Raw genomic sequence first — 23,212 nt, 5'->3', positions numbered from 1 at the left:
CTAAAGCTAATTTTTCATTATTACAAAATCATAAAAAAACACATTACAGATTGAGGCTATATGATTACATTTGAACTGCCAGTGGCCAGAGATATAACCAGATTTATATCGTACTAAGTTGAGATTAATAACTCAGAGTTCGACCTTCTTCTTCTTATAGACGTCTCCGTCAGGCTGCTCTCTCCATTTCAAGGTGGTTCCACTCGTTCCATTCTCATTCAGTCTGTCCTGCAGCTGGTGAGCGAAGTATGGGTTTGGGGGATGGGTTGATTAGATTGATTAGTGCTCCAAAGGACTGTACTTTTTTTTTTTAATCTTCAAACTTTACCTTTTTCAGGATGTTTGCCATCACAAGCGGATCGTTCAGATTGACAGAGTCCTCAGTCTTCAGTCTCAGCTTCACAAGCTGTTTCATTTCTACGTTTTAAACAAGAAAAATGAAGCTACACTTAAAACTGCAGCTCATGTTCTCCTACATGCACATCAATAAGTGAATACCATTTAAAGACTTGCCTGGGAGGCTGTGGCAAACAAATGACCTTTTTGTTTCACATGAGCGAAACCTCCATTGCCCTGGACTCCATGTGACTCCACAAATGATTCTGTTGGAGCCTATTATGTTGAAAACTTTTGCCCAGTTTCTGTAGACAAATCTGCTCCCATCAGACCAGTGAAAGTTTGGATCTCTAAACAGACCAATCCATACAAAGGCCGGACTAGGAAGCAAACTTTGAGCTCTCTGGTTTTCTGTGTGGTTCCTGATGGTAGCCAGGTCTCTGAAGTTCTGCCTGCAGTACGTCTGAGCATCGGACCAGGATCTGGGTTCATTGACCAGAACATATTCAGGATTCTCCTGTGTGCCTGCAGTAGAGAATGAAAACGAGCAGCATTTGTACATTTTATGATCAAGTCTTTGTTAGAACTGAATGTAGTAGTTGCTTCTCATTACCGTTGTAGCAGATAAATGGGTACGAGATGCTGCAGGAATCATCCCAATATTTGCCATTGTTAGCAATCAACACACAGAACTGGTAGGCATAATAAAAATCTGGTTCATAGTCAGAGGTTTCCCAGTCCCTGTATTCAGCCCCGTTCCCTGCGAAACCATCAGACCACCTCCAGTCCATCTCACTGTACAAACCGATCCAGACCTCCGATGTGTGACCAGCAGATGAAAGCGTATCCAAAACTCGCTCCACTTCTGTGGGACTCTGGATGGTGGCCAGGTCTGTGTGTTTCTGTCTGCAGTAGGCCTGAGCTTCTCTCCAGGTGAAAGATCCACTGACAAAGTGATACTGATACTGATTTGTCTGTCTGAAATTTGTACAAAGTGAGCGTGGGAGATCTTTTTTTTTAAAAACATGGTTTAGTCACAACACAATCCAGAGCTTCACTCTATGAAGAACATTTAGGATTTTGCAACGCTGGACAGAAATAAATGTTATGTCGAATTATTTTGGTTCAGTTATGTAATTTTATTTGTTCTTTATATTTAAATATGTGCAGGTAGTTGGTCTCGGGTGCTGCACATTTTGACCACCAGAGAGCAGTGTTTCAATGCTGTTTCCCAAGACGGGGCAGGAAATGCATCTTGTTGCCTTCCTGTGTTGCTAAGCTACGTGCCGAACGTGGATGTGAACTGTGAGTGTTTCATCTGCGGGAGACAGATTTGGCAGAAAATTGGTAAATATATACATCACTTGTTGAAATATGTCGGTACATTCTCATTTATGCGATAAGCAGTCAGTATTTTAATGAGATGGTGTGTTAGTGGAACGGATGGTTCAGGGAACCTGCACGCGGTGCAGGGCGGCCATTTCCTGCACGTGATGACAAGATGTCTGATCATCATGGCTCCAGTATTAAAAGTGAACTGAGACGTTACTGTTTAATGTAAGTGTTAATAAAATAAGTCCTATCACAATCACGTGCTCTAAATCAGTGTGGTGTCATGCAGCTCTCTGTATTTAGTTTGTGCAGCCAGAGGAAACTGCTGTATTTCTTTTCTTGCTTTTTATACGTTGTATTTTCCTTTTTGTGCTTTTACTCTGTTATTTTCGAGATTGCCACATTTCAGCAGTAGCTACCTAATGTTTGATACGCATATGTTCTGATTTCTGAACAAAAGTCAAGAAATAAGACAGCTTTGTTTAATCTGTCTCAACTGGAAATCAAATATTCTGCACATTAAGGACCCCAGTTATTGTGTCCTGTGAGGCTAAATGATTCTCAGGCTACATATGTAAACGTCACGTCACAAGGAAAGGAAACCAGTTTTTTAGATCTCTATTGAATGTGAGCTGGACAATAAAGCTGAAAAACTCATAGCAGTAAAAGTCTGTCAATAATTGTTAATATTGATAATTATTTATTAGTCTTTTGTTTTAATTATCCAAAATACAACCAAACTGGTGGCGTGAAATGTCCTATTTAAGTTTTCACTCCACATGTTTGTTTTTAAATTTGTTTTCCAGTTATGAGGCACAGTGGCCAAACCTGAAACTGCTGCTGCGCAAGTTACGCAAAAGGTCGTTGCTAGGTAACCAAAGAATGACTAAGTTGCTAGGTAACCAAAGAGAGAGCGAGGAAGAACTGCTAAAGTCATGCCTCTGCCTACATCTCCCAGAATGCTGTGCGGTTCTGGATCTGAGTTCAGATTCAAAACTGCTTGGGGATTTTTTGTGACTCAAACTTTTTCCATATCTAAATGTGAAGCTAAAAATTAAACAGAGAATTTGTGTAACAGATTGTAGACAGTTACATTTTGTCAGAAATATTTGCAAAAAGAAAAGAAATGCAGCGTATGGGATCATTTCACCTCCTCTGGGTGTCACAGACAGAATCTGAGCCTGAGAACCGGCAAGAGGAGAGTTCATATCTACTAGGTAAGGTTTATTTTGACTATTTTTATAACTTAGTGTAATTTGTAAGAAATAGGCTATGTAGGAATATATGTTTGTGTGTGTGGCTGTGTAACATTGTGTGTGTTTGTCTTTGTGTGGGTCAGACACACAACGTGTCTACATTTGTGTGCTTGTAGCCTGTATTTGTGTGGGTCATAAGCATTGTGTTGGTTTTGTGTTTGTATGGGTGGAAATTAGGGCATAAGCAAATTATTACTTATCTGCATGATAAGTAATAATTTGCTTTTACTTATCTTAGTAATAAACAAATGATTAATAAGTAATAATTTGCTCGTCTTAAGCAAATTATTCTCAGGTAACAGAAGATCCTACATCATGGTCCTGCTGCTGACCTCTGGTCTGTTGTCTCCTCTCCGACTCTTTGCTCCTTCTGTTGTGACAATAAACATTTCTTTGAAATATATCAAAAGCAACAGTGAGAACAACTTTTGCAAAGAAAATAAAGAGAACTGGGTTTATTCCTGGCAACAACTATCTATCAAGGAATATTACATGAGTTAACAGCAACATTAATATTCATGTTAACAGGCATTTCATGATATATTGGTATGAATTAACTAGTCATCATCTAGCCAACATTTTGTGGATACAACAACATTAGTCAACTTACATGATTATTTGTAAAAAAAACTGCAACATCTTTTCTGCTAAGGCCACAAAAACGGATCCCATCAAAACCTTGACTGCATCTAGACACTGGTGACAAAGGGCAACCTGTGGGGAGCAACGTGTGGAGAGCAACTTGTGGAGGGCAACCTGTGGAGGGCAACCTGTGGAGAGCAACGTGTGGAGTGCAACGTGTGGAGAGCAACTTGTGGAGGGCAACCTGTGGAGGGCAACCTGTGGAGGGCAACTTGTGGAGAGCAACCTGTGGAGAGCAACTTGTGGAGGGCAACCTGTGGAGGGCAACCTGTGGAGGGCAACCTGTGGAGAGCAACGTGTGGAGTGCAACGTGTGGAGAGCAACTTGTGGAGGGCAACCTGTGGAGGGCAACTTGTGGAGAGCAACGTGTGGAGTGCAACCTGTGGAGAGCAACTTGTGGAGAGCAACGTGTGGAGAGCAACTCTCACCTGACATTATGTTTCTCTAATCTGAACAGTTTGCAAATTCAGTTTTCTAGAAATTAATGCTACATTTCTTGAGGACAATGTTCATTATAGTCAATCATCCCAATTTACATCATTTTTGAAATCCTGGGGGAACCGGAGCACCCGGAGAAAACCCTCCACTAACACGGGGAGAACAGACAAACTCCCACAGAAAGAGGCGCCTGGTTGAGAACAAAGGCCTCTTTTCTGTGAAGATGTCGTGTTAACCACTGCATCACCGTGGTTACCTTTTTTTTTGTCTAAAATATAAGATGTAATTTGGGGTTTTGAAAATGGTTCTGACCTGGACTCTTTTAACTAGTTGCTTGTTTTAGAGGTTTTCTTTTCTCTCCACAAATGTTTCTCCAATCTGAACCGTTTGCAAATTAAATTTGATAGAAATTAATACCTTTCTTGAGGACACGTTACATTGGGCAATCATCAAAATTTACATGGTTTTTAGAAATCTGGGGGAAACCGGAGCACCCGGAGAAAACCCACGGCCATTTTTTTTTTTTCTGGTCTAAAATAAGAGATTTATTTTGGGGTTTTGCAAACGGTTCAGAAATTCTCTAGACATTTTCTCCTTGTTGCTCTATTAAGATTTTTTCTTGGTTTTTTTCTGCTGTGATTTTTTCAGCCTAAAACTATCTTGTACCCTTTTCCACACGGAGGTTTTCTTGCCCGTTGCCTCCACTGGTTCCTCTGACCGATTTGCCACACAGCTGTCTCTCACTTCTGTGGCCTCAGGTTCTCTCTCTACCACCAAATCATTTATCTGCTTGTTAGATGTATGAGGAACATCACTGTCCTCTGACTTGGTTTCCTCCAAGTGATGTTCCTGATTTTTGGCTGCAGAGTCAGAATTATTGGTTGCGTCTTTTTCATTTCTGTCTTGAAGATCTGATTTACAGCCAGAGTGCAGTTTCTTGAAGTCAGTCAGCTCTTTTAGAAGGTTTTCGTTCTCATCTTCAAGCTTATTGATTTTCAGAGAGGAAGCTTCCCTCTCTTTAGCTCCGTCCTGTCTCAAAATGTCTGCCTGCTGCATCAGGCCAGAAACTTCTTCTTCATGTCTGGCTTTAAGTCCTTCGAATGCAATTTTAGCCAGATCCACAATATTTTTTAGTTTAGTGATTTCCTGTCTTAGCGCAGAAACATCCGCTTCATACGTCCACTTCAGTTGTTCATAAGAAGTCTTCATCTGCTCTAACTCTCTCTGCAGACGTTTCTCTTTGTCATCATTGTAGTTCAGCTGCATCTTGTCAGAACTAGTTACAGCTTCTGGCCTGCTAAACTTCTTTACTGCCTCTAGTTCCGTCTTTAAGTCTCTGTGCATCTTCATGAAAATCCCCTTAATCGTTTTCTGCGTCTGCAGCTCATTTTTTGTTTCCTCCAGTTCTTTTTGGGTGGAGGCCAGCTTTTGGGTCAATTCAAACATTCTCTCTGTCTCCATTTCAAAAAGCGCTTTGCGTACGTCTGAACTCGTCAGTAGTGCAGGAAGCAATGACAAGAAGGTAGCAGTTTGTTACATACATACAGGGCTGATGACATCACAAGCATGACTCTAGTTGTGACATCACAGAGTTTTCCTTCATCTTTGGAATGATGATGATGCCAGTGTTTGAGAAATCTACCACACTGACCAACCAGCCTCCTCAGTTATACAGTGTTAGTGTGACTGATTTATTCTTTCTGTAGAATAAATACATTTTAGTTCATGGTTATTTTTTTTTGCTCTTACTGTTTTAGTTTCAGGTGATCCTGGTCCCTTGGCTCTGACACCAAATAATCACATCTAGTTGAAACAAATTGAGGCCATTTTATATGGAAATAGTTGTATTGTCTGTAATGTCAGCATCAATCCATTTGTTTCATAACTGAATCAGAGGATTTTCAGAGAATGGAGAGACCAAAGATCTTCATGAATCCCAAGGAACACGGCGGGGAACGGTCAGAGAAAAAGACATAAAAGTTCCAGTTCTAGTTTGTCATAAACCATGTAATTTGTTTTATAGGTATTTTGAACGACTATTCCATGGACTCTAGACAGAAGTTGCTGGTGGATTGGAAATGAATGGGAAAGCTGCAGTTTTTAGTTTTTAATTTTATGAAGAAAAAAACAATGCAGGAAGATGCCAACGCCCAATGGGCTTATGTAAAGCTTCCACCAAATAATAAGAAAAAAAAATATATAATAAAATCCACTAATACAGTCCTTCATTTATTGATTATAAATGCATGAAAAAAAAATACATCTACAAAGTTTTGACAGGAATTTAAATAGCTTGGGAGACTTTAACAGTCGCTAACACAAGTTAGTTTTTGGTGTACGTTGTGAAACTTTATTTGATGTTGCTAAAAATTCCAAGTTCACCTCGCTGCATCAAACAGAAAGGGGCGGGAGGGACCACTGTCAGTCTCACACCTTATGACTATTTCATTCCGGAAATGAAGGGGGCGCTAGTGACACTATTTCCTGTACCAACCGTGTTATAATAATTAGAATAATAATGTATTTTATTTGACAACGCCTTTCAAAACACCCAAGAACACTTTCAACATTAAAAATACAAATTAAACAGTAAAGAAATGGCTACAAAACGTGATATGTCACGTGGTATGTCCCTTTTTTATTTTTAAATCTTTATTAAATCTTTATTTAGAATTATATTAGTAACAAACAATCTAAAATAAGCAACAATAAGGAATCATTATGGAGATGTATTTATCTATCCTTACACCCTATCTATCTCAAACAAAAGTCATAAAACATGAATCATTGAAAAGTTTAAATGTAGCTTCAACCTGGATAGACAGTCAAGCAACTTAACTGAATGAAGAACACATTTTAATCCATAAAAAAATAAAACATGATACACAGATAAATGTTTGTTAGGTTCCATCTAACCTTTATTTGTTGTCTTGTATTAATATTTTTCATTTTTGGTTTTAAAGTACCTAACAGTGCACATAACGTCATTGTTATTCATGTCTGCTGAAACAAATGGGTAATATTACATTATGATCAGTGAAACAGCAGTTAATAATAATAATAATAATAATAATAACCATTTCACCAAATACTTTGTTGCTCTTACTTGTGTCGTTTATTGCAGTTACTTACTAAAACTATATTGAAGTTGTGCTACTCGTCATTAGAGCATCACATCTGGATACTACACCCAGCTATGATGGCAGCTGTTAGTTTATAAAATATATTAGACTTTCCAGAAATTTAACATTGGTGTATAAAACATATTTTAAAAAGATTAACCTTGAAAAAGAAAAGAAAAACACTAGAGAACTGGGAAGTATGTAAAAAATATTTGATATTTTTCAGGTGTAGTTTTACATGCCGTCATGTTGCAGAAGAATCTCAGCGCCGTCTAAACTCTCCGCCTTGCTGAACTCCTTCACTCGCCGCTGCAGGACCTGAACACCGACGCAGGTTTTGTCCTCATTCCTCTGAGCTCAGATTGTAGCAAACATGAAAGACGGGATTTGAAAAGCAACGTTCACGTTCTGACAAAAAAAAAAAAAATCAACTTCACAGGCTGAATCTGTACAAATTAGAAAACTGTGATCATTATTCACAGATATTTATATTTGTGAGGTTAATGTCAAGAAGTTACTTTTTTTGTTTGCATGTCTGAGAAACATCTAAAATAAATTTAATGTACAATTATGCAGCTTTGAAAGGCTTCATTAATATTAATGCCACCAACTTTCATTCAACAAGTGGATTGCAATGGCAAAGTAAATTGCACTGTCACTTTGCTTGTAGACTGGATGTAGCTTCCCAGTTTAGCCATCACAGGACAAACATGTCATATTTTAATAACTTTAAATGTCTCAGTGCATAAATCAAAGCTCTCCAGATGCAGTGAGTGGCTCTTAAAAGAGCCGTTGTGTTGGAGCATCAGCAGCAGAGCTGGTTACTTGGAGCTGGTGTATTTGGTCACAGCCTTGGTTCCCTCGGACACGGCGTGCTTGGCCAGCTCACCGGGCAGCAGGAGGCGCACAGCGGTCTGGATCTCCCTGGAGGTGATGGTGGATCGCTTGTTGTAGTGAGCCAGACGGGAGGCCTCGGAGGCGATGCGCTCAAAGATGTCGTTGACGAAGGAGTTCATGATGCTCATGGCCTTGGAGGAGATCCCGGTGTCGGGATGGACCTGCTTCAGCACCTTGTACACGTAGATGGCGTAGCTCTCCTTCCTGGTCCTTCTCTTCTTCTTGCCTCCTTTGCCGGCGGCCGTCTTGGTGACCGCTTTCTTGGAGCCCTTCTTGGGCGCAGACTTGGCGGGTTCGGGCATGTTTCCTCCTCGCTGGTTCCGACAGCAACGAATGACTCGCTGACAGCGGTGAGGTCGCTGTTATACATCCAGCATGCAAATAGCGCTGCGTCATCCCCCAGCTGTGATTGGCTGTTTCGCTCAGCGGGGAAACTTCAAAGCGCTGACTTCAAAAACAAATCACGTGGGATTTAGCGACAAAAAAAGAAAGAGGCGGGAATTTCTGACGGTTCTTTGAGTCTGTGAATATTTTCTACTCGTTTCAACTCAGTTCAGTTCATTTATAAAACCCCAAAATCTCATTTCTGAACCATGCAGTAAATTCACACCTCAGTTTTTAATTCAGTTTATTTACAACACATACTGGGTGTAAATAAACCTACTTCAGAAAAACCAGTCAGTTTAATCCAGTCATACATATTCAGGTTTTTGTATATAATTTGATTTATTTCAAACAGGTTTTCAAAAGAAAGAAAACAAGCAATCAGAAAAAAAAACAAACATGCGCATACATGTCCAGAAACAAAATAGTTATCTAGTTAGAACGATTTAAAAATGAGCTTTGACTGGAAAACAACAAAGTTAATGCAGGAATATGAGTTTTATTAGACTTTATCTAAGTCATTGTACGTTTCTTAGCACAGTAAATAAGGAAATCGGTTTATGAACGATCCACTTGATGTCACACGGATTTCAAAGCTTTACATTTGTGAAACAAGCAAAAGCTGCACTGACATGTAAAAAGGTTTTCGTATTAAACGTCCATGTTAAACAAGATGCAGGGGGGAAAAAATCATTTCATGTGAAGAACTGTTCGTTTTTGTTTTCTACAGGATTCCTGGAGCAGGTTAACGGGTTTTAATGACGCAGAAGCATTTCTGAAGTGTTTTTAATCACCTCTCAGTCAATCCTGATGGAGATATTAAATTGTTTGTCAGACCAATAATCTTCAAAAACACTTCGTTCACGACTATAACCAATAGTTATAGTCGGTTACCATGACCACCAGGTAACCAGGCTCAGAGCAAGCAGCCAAATCGAATGACTTCATGCTAACCTATGACTTTAGTCTGCGGTCATAAATTAAAAGTTTTCACATTTCTGACTCAAGTCAAGAGTTTGTTTTCTGACATTTGACCTTGGTGCCGAGCGACGGTGTGACTGAGGGTGGAACATTGTGGCTAACAAACGTTTCCATCGTGTGAAAACCATTCAGCAGGTTTGGGCGTGTCGTTGAATTTGTTTCTTCCTTACAACTTGTCAGAACATGAGTTTATTTATGTTTAATTTGCGGAGCTTTACATTTCGGTGCAGTCGCGTCTGTTTAACATGTTTCACCGGCTAAGTTGCGCTAAGAGGAACAGGAAGGTGGCGGTCTGCATCCTCTGACACATCTGGTTTTCCAGAAACCGTTTCCATGGTTGCAGCGCATTGGTCGGACGAACTTTCACCAACATTTTTGAATTACTAGAGCAATCAGTCAGAGCCACGTTTACCACTAATACTTATCTAAAGCCAAATGTCCTATTTAAATAACACCAGATTTTATCTGCCTTATATCTACATGAATATTATTGTTTTGTGCTAAGATGTAGGTCTAGATGTGAGTCACACACTAACTTTAAAAACTAAACATTAAAGGCTGACATGGTGAATTTGTAAACAGATTCAGGTATCATAATGCTTAAAATTAACCGTAATTATTGATATTTATCATTTTTTACATTATGTCTACATGTGTTTGGTGAACAACTAACTCAAAACACAAATTATCAGCATTTGAGTGAACTTTGCTGTTATAACATTCATTGAAAAACTAGGAACAAAATGGCTAATAGCTTCATAGCTGCTTTAATAATAACTCTCAGAACTGCAGAGCTGTTTTAAAACATGAGCTGTGATTGGATAACAGGACAAAGTCAGATTTCATATGAGCTTTATTAGGCAACATTCAAAGCAACAGTAATTTGCTCAGCAGTTAATAAGGACATCAGGATATAAACAATTAATTTTCCCAGTATTGTTAATCATCTCTTAGCCAATCCTGATTGAGATGTTAAATTGCTCATCAGACCAATAATCGTCAGCAGCAGCAGAGGAGGAGCAGGTGACGTTCTCTCGCTCCTTAGTTTGTTTTGTCTGCAAATGAACAGGACGGCATCTCTTGCCAACTTTGTCGCAGGCCACCGTCACCGGTTTGTCCGTTTTCATCGGGACATTTAGAATCGTGCAATCCACCCTGTTCACTTTCACTACATACACTGGGATTTTTGAGGTACTCGTGCACAAGTTGCCCTCCCAGTTCCAGCCGCCGCCGTTGCAGATTTGTAGAACAAGGTCGGTGTTTGATTCCTCGATGAAGGTCAGAGGTGTCATTTCGCAACGTCTCAAGCTTCGGATACGGCTAGGGAAATAAATATATCATTTAAAAATATTCATGTATTTCATTAATAAAAGGTTTTTCATGATGTCACAAGTCTTTCAGTTAAACTTAACATTATGAATGTAACTATGCAGATGTAAAAAAAAAAAAAAAAATGTTTGTGTCAAAATATCTGGATGGAACAGGAGCAGTTCTGTCAAAGTTTGAAAAGAAATGTTTGTATTTATTCTGCATCTTTTATTTTATACTCAAATCTATCTGATGATCCGAAACACTTTATTGTTTCTCTCATTCGAAGCAAACTCAAAATAAATGTTTTGGGAAGCAAATTCATGTCCCCCCCTCTATTTAGAGAGAGTTTGATTTGAACTCAGACTGAACCGAATCACATACAACTAGAGGTAGATGAGGCCTAAAATAAAGTTTATAGCTCTGACTTTAATGTTACAGAGCAATGCTTTCATATCAGTAAATTAACTATTGACGTTTATTCTCACCTTTTAATAAAAAATATTAACATCAGTAACTCACCTCTCCCATGCAGATTTTGAGCTGGTATCAAAGTTTTTTGGCAGGATGTGGTTTTTTTTAAAGTTCTCGAAAGCAGTTTTAGAATTGGACCCCCGACAGGGCCATTTGTTGAAGAAATCCTCGTCTCCCACAGCGCAGCTGCTCATGACAGCGATCAGCAGGATGACCTTCATTTTCCTGTCTGAAGAAGCAGAAACTCAAAGTTACTGAATGCAGCTCAAAAGGTTCGTCACGCCGCTGTTACGTTGCTGTTGCTCTGAACAGCCGAGCGCTTCGAAGCCGTGATTAGGATGTTAAAAAAACAAAACTCCTAAATCATCATTTAAAAAGTTGTTTCAAAAAACATTGACCCATGACCTTTCATCAAAAGTCGGACAAATTCTGGAGGATCTGGAACCCACTGCAATCTTACAGAGAATGTCATTTTTTAATTTATGTATTTATTTTTTTCTTCTCATTTTTACACTCAGCATGTCATTCATTTGCTTGTCCGACCGTTTCGACCACTTTGAACCATGACTGGGAATGTCTGTCTGTACTTTGTGTATGTAGGTTTGTATGTGGACACTGTGATGCTCCATGTTGATTTGGGGTGGGTTGTTTTTGTTCATGTTTAAATAAAGTTATGAAAATCAAAAAACTTGACTTATCAGTCATATATTTCTCAATAAAATAAATAAATAAATAAATATTGTCGGTTATAGCTGAGAAAATATTGACTCACCTGCCGTGGTCGGCCCGTCTCTGCTCTCTGTCTTGTGAAGAGACTGAAGGAAGTCGCTGACGTTGTTATCAGTTGACCAAGACCCCCCACATATCCCAGCTGACGGCAAACAGCCAATCAAATAACTGCAATTAAAGCCTCATGTTGTAAGTCTGAGATCACAATCAACAAATATTCACACTGCTGACTCAAATCAACTTTGTTTTTTGACACGTCACCATTGTGGCGAGCAGCGGCGATTGAGGTTGGAAAGTTGAGGTTTGACACTTTGAGCGAGAGAAAAGCAGTTAGCAGCTTTTGGGAGGTGTCGGGCCTCAGAACTAGTTAGGAGGTGAATTGATTTTATTTGGGGGTTTTGTTCAATTTCACGTTTAGAAGGTGAAGGTGCTCCACCCGTTTTTCTGCTACAGTCCAACTTTGGCTCTCAGGCCCGTTGTGTGACGGCGGTTCAACCTTCCACTGCATCTGTTTTGAAGCAGAGAGAAATCACTGGCCACACAAACGAGGGAAACTGCAAATTGTATTAAACGGAGAAGTGGCGAAGTGGAGAGCACTGAGCAAAACCAAGCATGTGGGTGTTAATGGCTTCTTCGTTTTGTTTTTCTCATGAAAAGGAAAAGGGAGCCGGAGGTCTGCACTGCATGTAGAGAACGGTGAAGCTAAAGTCCGGTCATGCAACACATTGGTCTGGTTGAGGAAATGTTGTGGCTTCGTGTACCACTTCCTCCACCTCTCCACAAACCCAGAACGGGTGACACATCGACCCGGCTCAGTCCTATTAAAAGAGAAATGTAATAAACCTACTGGATTATTAATGCTGAAGAAAGCAGAAAAGTAAAGGAGAGCTTTATTCTCAGAGAGACGTCTCAGCATTTTTGGTTATCAAACTTAAGGTCAGCAGCTATTTTAGTACCAACGTTGTTGTTGACAACAGACTTTCAATAAGAGGTCAGCACAGAAAAACTGGACTCAACAAAATCATCAATTCATTTTGATTTTACAGGCATTTTGTGTGAGGATTTCCCTCTGGGATTAACAAAGTATATTCATTCACTCATTCATTCATTCATTCATTCATTCATTCCAATTTAAAGAACTTAGTCATCCCCAATTCGATGTCACTAAGAGAGTCGGGAAAGGCAAGAGTAGAGTGAGCGGCGACTTCTTGAGGGGGAAATAGATTTGGCAGAGATTTGTGTATAAGTACAATAATAATCCTTCATTTCGATGAAATAGGTCCCAGTTAACAAACTGGTTTCGGTGGCACCAGCAGCTCCACCCTAACCATACGGTGCCATTGTCCTACGACCTACAACAGATGAGGGTACCAGGAATGGCTTAGTTGGTTGCAGGGGGCGATTTTACGATGGAAAAAGTCCAAATAGTGAACCAAACTGCACCAACCAGTGCTGCTTTACTTAGTGGAAGCAAAATTAACATATTGGGTTAATTTTTCCAACCCAAAACTATGTAAAAGTTACTATTGTTTATTTGTTAGTCTACCAGAGAATGGGTTTTAAAAAAAAAAAGGCAATCAATCCCGGATTAGTATTTGGGTATTTGTTTTATTAACTTGCGTTTTTTTTTCTGGGTCTTGTCCTTTATTTGCTTCCTGACCACTTTAGTGGATGTTCTTATTTCTTCACAGTTTAAATCTCCTTTTCTCCCATATTTGTGCTGACACACGTTTTTAGACGTCGAGCCGATGCTCAAAACGAGCCCAGCAGCCTCTGCCGTTTGGTTTCCGTGGTTCTCAAATGAACAGGAAGGTGGTGGTCTGCACCAGATCACATCACGTCTTCATTCTTGCAACGCGTTGGTCGGACAAGCCTGCAGCAATATCTTTGAATTATTAGTGCAATCAGTCAGAAGCAACTTTACTAATATAATATATATACATATATACATATACTATACATATAGTTTAAATCTATGTCGATACCAGAATTTTCTACCATTTTATATCTATAACCTACATGTGTGTTATTGTTGCTTCTTGCTAATTGTAGTTGTTATTGTTAATCTGTCCTCAAAATCTGTGGCACCTGAACATCATTCGATCTTAAAATGAAATATGTTTGTTTGTTTTCATATTTAGGTCTATCTCCAACCTTTGTCCTCTCGTTAAAAACATTGTTTGTGAACATGATCTGCGCAGTTCGGTTTTCAAACGATCAGAGGTTTCATACACATATTTTCTGATGTTCAAACTCGTCCCTGTGCAGCTTCGACTCTCTCTCACAGCCCTGCTCTCTGTGTTGGTGGCTGCCTAGCAACCGTTACAGAATGACATCATTATTTTGAGTCGGGGTATTGGGTTTTCTGCACCTTTTAGTTGTGACCTACAAAATGCTTCTCTTAAGTCTTTCTCTGCACTATTAGTTACTAATGATTTTCTGGTTTTTGTTGGATCATTTATCAACATTGCTTTACAAAAATGGATTTTTATCCTGAGGATTTGCCTTTTTACTGGTTAGATGAAAGAAATGATCTGCTTTATCAAATTCCAGTGTGGATTCTGTTCCTCTGTCACCAACCCAGAGCCAAATATGTCACAGTTTTACTGCACATAAATCACTATTTTTCAGCCTTTGTTACATAGATAGTCTTTGTGTGCAGAACTGAGGATCAGCTAAACTCATTTTAAACACCATCAATCTGAAATGTTGCTAGTTTACTTCATTACGGTCAACGGACAACATTTAATAATGTTGCTTTTTACTGAGATGAAGTTGCTGCTATACTGATAAACAACCACTAGGTGGCAATGTAGCACTGCAACCGCTTTAGATTGAGTGAGCTCATAGAAAACTATTTAATGTGGGTTTTAAACATATTTAAACAACTTAAGAAGTTTTAATCTATTGTTTTTAACATCCCTTTTCTAGCTGAACAATCTCCATGGTGCTTTTCTTTTACATTTCAGTGAGCAGATGTAATTTATCAGTCAGTTTCATAGATGTAGGTCACACACTAACTTGTGTTGTTGCACCACACACATAAAAATAAAAAAGTTGACAGAATGAATAGAGAGAATTAAATAAGAGGATTTTTGGTTCAAACAGTGGTTTGTGCAAGCAATTAGCTCAGTATGATAGGTGTGAGATTTAAAGTGTAAGGGTGTGATTTTGCAATTCAGCTCAAATGTTTGGGAGATTGTTAGAAAATATTAATGGAAAAGGTCACAATGGGAGGCCTGGCTCGAAATCTGAAGGCCAGCAACAACTTAGATAAAAATAACTCACGTATAACACAGTCCAGCATTATGGCATCTTTTTATTAGAGTTTGATCAATTTGTTTTTTCAGGAAGCATTAGTGTGATTTTAATCATTCTTAATTTATTTGAATATCAATCTTTATCTAACAACAGAAACAAGGAGAAAGACAAATTAAAATCAACCCCAATTCATTTATGTTCTATGAATGACATCAGAGAATCCAAGACCGTTGATTAATATTCCTTCTGCATTAAAACCTAACAGACAAAAACAGCCACTGTAATTAACATATTTGGTCACAGTAATAAGATCCAACATGAAGTTTGCAGAATTAAGCTGAAAACGGATCGGTGAGCTTTTCAGATGTAATCCTCTACCGCCCCTCATTCAGCCATTACTGGTTAGAAAATCCTCAGAGTGCCTTCTTTTAAAAGACCCATTTTTACTCAGAAACTTGAGGGAATGAATGAAAATGCTGCTTTCTATCCCAGAAACCATTGCTGACACAAGCAGTGTTTTGTTGCTGCTTTGTATAGGAACCTTTATAATGGTGTCTTTCTGGACAATCACAGGTGTTTTACTGATCCTTCACTTCGAAGATGACAGGACCCCTGATGTTGAAGCCAAGATAAAAGAGCTCTGATTCACACACATGGGGAACCTGGAAGAGGCTTTTTCTTATTTTCTTCCCGCCGACACTAAGAAACTCATTATGTTCTTCTCCACTTTGCATTGTCTCCATTTGAATGGGCTGAAGCACATCCTGGATTTCTGGCAGCTGCCACACCTCCCCACTACTCCACATATCATTGATTTTCTCTATTTTCATTTTGTTTCTATTTGTGCCACTCGGTTCATTAGCGAGCTGAGTTTCCACCAGGATCTCCACCATCTTGTCCAGTCTAGACCTGTGGATCCATCTGCTAAGTCCAGAGCCCTTCCCTAGAAAAAACAGTGGCAGCAGGTAACGACCTCGAAGGTACTTGGCGTAGACTCTATCGTAGGCGTTTCCCATGAAAGTGACATATTCTTCCATGTCAAGTTCATACATGAGGCGAGGAGGGGGCTGCTCAGATTCTTCTCCTGTATTGTTCTCCTCTACATCTGCTTCCTCAAGAGTTTGGTCTTGAAGCTGATCATTGTCTGTGTCAGGTTCTTGTAACTCTTCATCATTGTTTTCTTGACCTACCATTTGCTGTTCCTCTGGCCAAAACAACAGCAGGGCCAAAAGGTAAAACTCTGGGTCTCTACTGTTTGCCCCAGTGGGCAGAAACCTCTGTAGGATTGCCTGAAGTTTTCTAACCAGGGCGTGTTGAGGAGAGTGGGGCTCTTTGTTGTTCAAGATGATGTTTGAAAGGATGTACCTCTCTGCCACTTTCACATCATCTACATTTTCCTCATAATCAGTCTTTAATTCAACTCGGGTTTGCTCCAACTGTGGCCGTGTTTTCTCTGTCACCGCAGACGTGAAGGCTCGTTTTTCCTTCGACACAAAAAGGCCGTGATTCAGGCAATCCAGAAGAGCTGGGAAGCTGGTGGAGTCAGCTGCGTCTTTCTCCCTGTATAGTTGATAGCAGATGGCAACATCTTTCCAAAAGTAATCTGGTTCCACTGTTGTCCTGTCAGGCTGGGAGTAGCTGAGATACCATTCAAAAAACTCAAATTTGTCTTCAACTTCCAATTTTAGGGTGTCCTCAAACGGATTGTTATGTCTGTGTTTCTCAGAGACGATCTTGGCCACTTGAATGAAACCAAAATGGCCTCGGTTGTTGAACGAAACGGAATTGTTGGCACAGCCATCGTATTCACTCAGTTCAGGGCCTAGTTCCTTGTCAGCTTTCATCTCTACATCTTTGAATGCCTTGAAGGCCTTCTCAGCCATTTTATTCACCTCACTGGATTGTTTGGCCCCTCTCAATAAATGGTTCTTGTACACCTGTCCAAGGGTGTCTGCGGCATATGAGTTGTTCTGGGCTCTTTTGATGGCTTTTTTAGCCCATTTCTCAGCTTCTTTGAAGTTTGGGTTAGGTCGTCCAATATAATACAGACGAGCAACCGTTTGGGGGAAGATGTGTTTGTCTCTGAATTTGTTTGAAGCTTTTTTCAAAACCAAGAGTGCTTCATTAAATTTTTCTTTCTCAACGATGTCCTTAATTAGCATTGAGAATTTCTCTTCGCCCTTTGGACCCATTTCTCTCCTTGTTAGCAAATCTTTGACAAACTGGACAGTGTGAGGTTGGACTTCTTCTCCACAAAGCTGAAACACACAGTCCTGTGCTAAGGCACTTCTGGGAATGCCTAGGTCAGCCAATAGCTCCACAGACCTTGTAGCAACATCTGGATGAATCAGGCGTACCTCTGAGCCAGATACTCTGATGAGCTCGGAAAACGGTTGCATTCTAACTTCAAAGGGAGGACCTCCATAGATGGGATCAGGCGGTCCTAGGATTTTTCGACACTCTTCCATGTTCAGGTAGGAATTGGGAACATAGGCATTCAACAGTGCCAACATTGAGAACAATTGTGTATTGGTGGACATTGGGTCGGTCTGCACATGTGCAAAAATGTACGGTTCACAACGACAATATAAATCATTTCCTTCATCAAGACTTAGGACAGAGTTCATATCTTCTCCTGAGTTACTTTCCATGATGGTCACATCAAACAGAAGGGTCTTTTGTTTGTGTTGCTTCTGCTTGAAAAGGTTGTTTCACCACACACCGTTTGCAATCCTAAAAATAGAAGAGACAAGGGTTTTAGCATAAATAGTCAAAATAACAATGTATAGTGAGACCCACAGAATGGTCCAGATCAATTCACTTGGTGTGTGTTGAAAACCTTTGTTGAAAGGCTAAATAATGTCTTTCCAGACATATTTGACATTTTTCTCAGCCAAGCCAAAGTGCCAACCTGTCCAAAGACTCTCATCACCATTCCTCTGACCAAGAGGCCAAATCCAGCTTCGATAAATTTTATTGTCCAGGTGATATTGACACCATTAACACAGAAATGTTTGGAGCAGCTTATGAATAATCACATCACACCATACATCTTCACTAATCAGGACTAGTTTCAGTTTGCCTTACTGAGAAGTTTTATTGACGATCTCCACCCTACTCCATGATATGCTGACACACCAAGGAAAGAAGGAAATGCATGTTGTGGGCGTCTCCTTGCTTCCACTTAATGGAATGTGTTACTTGAGGATCAGGTTTAGGAACCTCTGGTTTAGATGAATGTTACCAGTCCAGTTAGAGATTATTGACATAAGTATCTTAACCGGAAGTTAAGGTATGCTGTTAAATTATTGTACTTTGGAGAGATGTTTTGAATATACATGTAATGTGTTCACTCCATCTGCTGTTGTATAATATGACAACTCATCCAGCAGGTATTCATGAAGCAATAACAGGCAGAGTCTGTCAGCTGTTCAGTTATGAATTCCAGATAATCAGGTGTTGCCCTACCTTGGTAATTAAGATTAAAATTAATGACTTTGTTAACAATCGCCTTTGTTAGTCAATAACAGTTAGTCATTGCCAAGCCTATTGTTGCACAACACAACGTTCCGCAAAGGCTGGAAGGATCCTCACATTCACAACAGCAGAAGAGAGATTCTGGTAATAAAAACTGCTGAGGACACCATCAGTGTCTCATCTGCAGGACATTTACAGAGAGAAGATGTGGCATCTTTACCGACAGCTCACAGCAACTTCAGTCTCATCCTCCCTGTTGTTTGGGAAAAATACAGGAGGACATGTAAACAACGTTTTCCTCCCACAACAATCAGACTCCTGAACCAGCATGCAGAGTTGGGTTGTAGTATTTTTTGTGTCTATCCTTGTCTGCCGATCTGTGAAGCTTGGTTTTGTTTTTGTGTGATGCATAGAAATAACATATCAGGTTTGTTCATTCATTCATTCATTCATTCACTCATTCATTCATCTCTAATGCCTCAGGATCCACTTACCTGCAAAATGTCTCAACCAGAGGACCAACAGGAATAAATCATCTGCAAAAAGCAGAGAGAATACTTAGAGCTTTCCAAACCAGACACAATTCCCTACTTGACCTTATGAACATCACAAACAGGTGACTCTTTGTGGCTTAGATGCAGTCCGACCTCATATGTAAAAATATGGCTCAGCAATTTTCTATATTTTGACATGCAAAGTTGAATTCCAACCTATTACATCAAAATACAGAAATATTGCGGACCTATGTTGAACTCTTCATGTAAAATAAGTATTAATATCTGCAGATTCCTAATGTCTAAATGTATAGTCAATCACTGAGTCTTATCAAAAACAATTTAAATAGTCTGTGTATTACAAATTGTAAAGTTTGATTTGTAATGTTTGTAATAATAACCCGACTTTTAACAATATATGTTTATTACAAAACGTGTAGCCAAAAGTGTTCAAACTTAATTAAAATGTTGTTTTTTTGTCTGATGCATAATTTGACAATAATCAAAATGATTTTCCGATCAAACATTTATCCCGTACCCACAGAGATAAATGAACACACACACACACGCACACACACACACACTCCAATCATCTTACCTGTCAGAGTTCCAGCAGGTGTGCAGGTGACTGAACAGAAGAACAATGTTATTTATAATCAGCTTTGACCACACCCTCCCCATGGTTTCGATTCTTCCATCCAGATGATGATGTAAGTTTCCTGTAACATTGCTTTCCTTCTCTTGCTTGTATGTTTGACTCAAACGTGCTGCGGTTATTAATAGCTCAACTTGAAAGGCAGCATGCCACCTAATGAGTTGTGTTTATTCACAAATGAAAGCAAAAGCATTGCCTTTTTGTAAAATGTGTTTTATTTCAAAACATTTGAACAAAAAAAATGTTCAAACCAAAAACCTGGTTTTGTTCGGCCATCTTGTAAATGGCAACATTCACGTTTCCTAGATACCTTATAGGAAGAATAGGGAACAAACAGCTTAAATTGATTATAGAGCATGAAGGAAATGTGTGTAGAGGTTTCATATTAGAATATGTAAAGCTGGTTTAGATGGTCACAAAATTATTGCATTTCAATTTTTTTAATGTCTGCATTAAAAGCTGCTCCAGAGCAACTTCCCATTGAATTTCCTCCTGATTTTCCCCCCAAACCAAAACAATCTGAAAACTGCTGGGTCCAGTAATCCAGGAGGATTTTTTATAATCTCTCCCAATAAGATTTGCCCAAAGATATAGATGATGTCTACAAAAGCAACATGGAGGATGATGTGTCTTAATTTCTGAAGGTGAGGCGTCCGTTGTGTTAAGCTGAACTTTGATGCAATGACACCTCAATGCAGGAGCATTAGAGCCCTTCAAAAGCAGCTAGAGCTGTAATGTAATGAAAGGATTGAATACAAAGAAATAGTCATTTTAGAAAACTGGAGAATCCCCTGACTATTGGGAAAGACAAAAACATTTTTTAACCCCTACAGGGGGTCTTTTTGTGGGCTCTAGTGTCCCTTTATACAAACGTAGGCTGACAGGAAGGAGAGGAGGGAAGACATGCGGCGCCGGGTCCGGAGTCGAACCCGCGCCGGCCGGCCAAGGACTCAAGGCCTCCAAATATGGGTCGCGCTATCCCCTACGCCACGCCCCAAATTTTTTATTTTAACCTGTATAATGTCCCTGTTGCCATGTTAGCGAACTAATGTTATTTTCTATAGCAGGTGAAATTTCCTCAAAACAGAGAAACCACATAAAGCTCAGCCCAGTCAGTGAAAAGTTCTGTTCTTAAGACAAAGTACCGAGCTCATTCATATCCATATCCTCTTCCTTAGTTACTTCCACTTTTTTCTTTTGGTCCAGCCTTTGAATTAAAGTCTAAGACAATATTGAAAAGTTGCATGTTGGCATCAAACATTCAGTTTAAAGCTTCATAAAATACACCTGGATCAGGTCATTGTAGTCACTGCATGTTTACTTGTCCACTTGATGGCGCTGTAGTACAGCTTCAGCTAATCACATAGAGTTGAAAGCTAGTTAGCTTTAGGGACGAATTTTATTCGATTGTCCAGTTTTAGTTATTTTGTATTTGTTGCACCTGGACTTTACATACACTGGTCCCGTTTTACAGCTTCCCCTTCCTGTACTAATACCTCCTTTGCCTTAAGTAAGGTTAATATATGAAATATAACTTTAAGAGTTAATCATTTATTCACTACAACAAATGTACTTTTGTTAGCCACGTTTCATAGAAAATTAGCTTCTTAAAGAAATGTGTTTGGCCCTTAAAAGGGCCGTTTTGTTTTATTTATGTAAAGAATCAGTTTAACCCCCGAAGCCGTACAGAGTGCGGCCCTGCCTCTTCAGAGCGTACACCACGTCCATGGCGGTGACGGTCTTCCTCTTGGCGTGCTCGGTGTACGTGACGGCGTCACGGATGACGTTCTCCAGGAAGACCTTGAGCACACCGCGGGTCTCCTCGTAGATGAGACCGGAGATCCGCTTGACTCCCCCGCGGCGAGCCAGACGGCGGATAGCGGGCTTGGTGATTCCCTGGATGTTATCGCGGAGAACTTTACGGTGCCGCTTGGCGCCTCCTTTACCGAGACCTTTGCCTCCTTTTCCTCTTCCGCTCATGTTGGTATCGTTCAAGAAAAGCCTGAAGCGACAATGTGGCTCAGAAGGAGGAAACGGCGCCTATATGTGGGAACTGCGGACGTGAAAGAGAACAGGGGCGGAACCGAGCTGCACAGATCCGGTCCCGTTATTGGAACCGGCCGGAAAAGTTCCTGTTTTTCTTCATTTGAGTTTTTAATAGTCTTCTTTACACTGTTATTTAAATTTATACCAGTGTTGTGAAAATGTTCTTGTATGTGTGTAGTTTTATATTTATTCATCAACTACTCGTGCTGGTGGGACAAATTTATGTTTCCAGGAGTCACACTTTGGACCTAAGCCATCCATTGTAGCTCTGGTTTGGTACTGGTCATTGTTCCTTTGTTAGATGAGCTTCTGTTGAGGCTTTGAAACATTTAGAAGAAGGTTTTCATTCAGGACTGTCCTGTATGTGGCTTAATTTACCTTCCCATCAGTTCTGTCCAGCTTCCCTGGCCCTGTTGAAGCCATACCTGCGTGGCCACACATAGGCAGGCTAACTGCACTTTCAGTTTCTCCTGGAAGTAAAATGGGGTTAATGCAATGCATTCTGGGATTAACAGTTGCTATACCTGTTGGGAACCAGGGTGTTTGGCTTTTTGGGGGTTATTTTCTGCTTCATCCACCAGATGGTGCCAGAGGCTGCACTACCTGGAGGACGTGCCTGCTGCTCACCTGTGATCAGTCTCATCGTCATCTTGGAGTATAAGAGGAGCAGGCTGAGTGTTTGCCAGTAATGGTACTCTGCGCCCCCCTGAGCTTACGTTCTGATTTCCTGATATTACCTCTTGTAATATTTTCCTGTCGACTCTCCTTCAGGTGTTTCCTCATGAGGCCTCTGAACTAATCTACTGATTAGCCTGAGTTCCTGGCTTTTGGATCCTTCCTCCCCTCGTGACGCCGTAGATAGTTACCCACCGGCTGCCCGAGTCCCTTTTCACCTCCACAGAAGAACCACAGACAGTTCCTGGAGTCTCAGCTGGCAGTCGGGGCGCTCCTCACTCTCCTCACCTGAACTTGCCTGTCTGCCCTCCACCGCAGCCTCTACCATCTACACTCTACAAACTTCCTGTCCGAACCCGGACCACTTCAAAGACCCCTGCAAAGTGTCCATAACCACAGTATGACCTCTACCTCTGTAGAAAAGGACCAGCCCCGTTACCAGCCCTGCTAACTAACCTACAAGGATAAATGTGGCAGATAATCTCATGGATGTTTAAATTGTAGTAGAAAAATTGTTTCACTTTATTTTCAAAGGAACAAACTAAAACTTACAAAAGGGCACCATTATTTGAGGTACCTTGCTGTTGGTTACAACTTAAGACTGTTTCCGTTTCTCTGTATGTTGATGTTTTGGCTATAAATACATGCAATCTTTGTTGCTTACAATGATGTAAGCAGAAAAACTTGAGAAATAGATCTGATGTT

The 23,212-nt window shown here is 40.1% G+C and overlaps 2 protein-coding genes and 1 long non-coding RNA gene across 3 annotated transcripts; all 3 read right to left on the bottom strand.

Annotated features, from left to right (window-relative positions):
* Positions 1–7,451: 7,451 nt before the first annotated feature.
* Positions 7,452–8,335, bottom strand: LOC102225165 (histone H2B 1/2-like). Its single transcript, XM_005817659.2, has one exon. The coding sequence runs from the start codon at positions 8,323–8,325 to the stop codon at positions 7,948–7,950; it is 378 nt and encodes a 125-aa protein (XP_005817716.1). The 5' UTR covers positions 8,326–8,335; the 3' UTR covers positions 7,452–7,947.
* A 9,062-nt stretch (positions 8,336–17,397) lies between these two features.
* On the bottom strand, positions 17,398–19,753 carry LOC111610997. Its single transcript, XR_002753850.1, has 3 exons — positions 19,730–19,753; positions 19,132–19,173; positions 17,398–17,893 (listed from the first exon to the last, which is right to left on the bottom strand). It is a non-coding gene; the product is annotated as an uncharacterized LOC111610997 (long non-coding RNA).
* Positions 19,754–21,425: 1,672 nt separating this feature from the next.
* Positions 21,426–21,792, bottom strand: LOC102218216 (histone H4). Its single transcript, XM_023346416.1, has one exon. The coding sequence runs from the start codon at positions 21,764–21,766 to the stop codon at positions 21,455–21,457; it is 312 nt and encodes a 103-aa protein (XP_023202184.1). The 5' UTR covers positions 21,767–21,792; the 3' UTR covers positions 21,426–21,454.
* Between the last annotated feature and the right edge of the window lie 1,420 nt (positions 21,793–23,212).

Source organism: Xiphophorus maculatus, chromosome 14 (genome assembly GCF_002775205.1).
Source record: "Xiphophorus maculatus strain JP 163 A chromosome 14, X_maculatus-5.0-male, whole genome shotgun sequence".
NCBI lineage: Eukaryota > Metazoa > Chordata > Actinopteri > Cyprinodontiformes > Poeciliidae > Xiphophorus > Xiphophorus maculatus.
The sequence above is the reverse complement of the archived record's forward strand: the minus strand, read 5'-3'. Positions and strand labels throughout refer to the sequence as shown.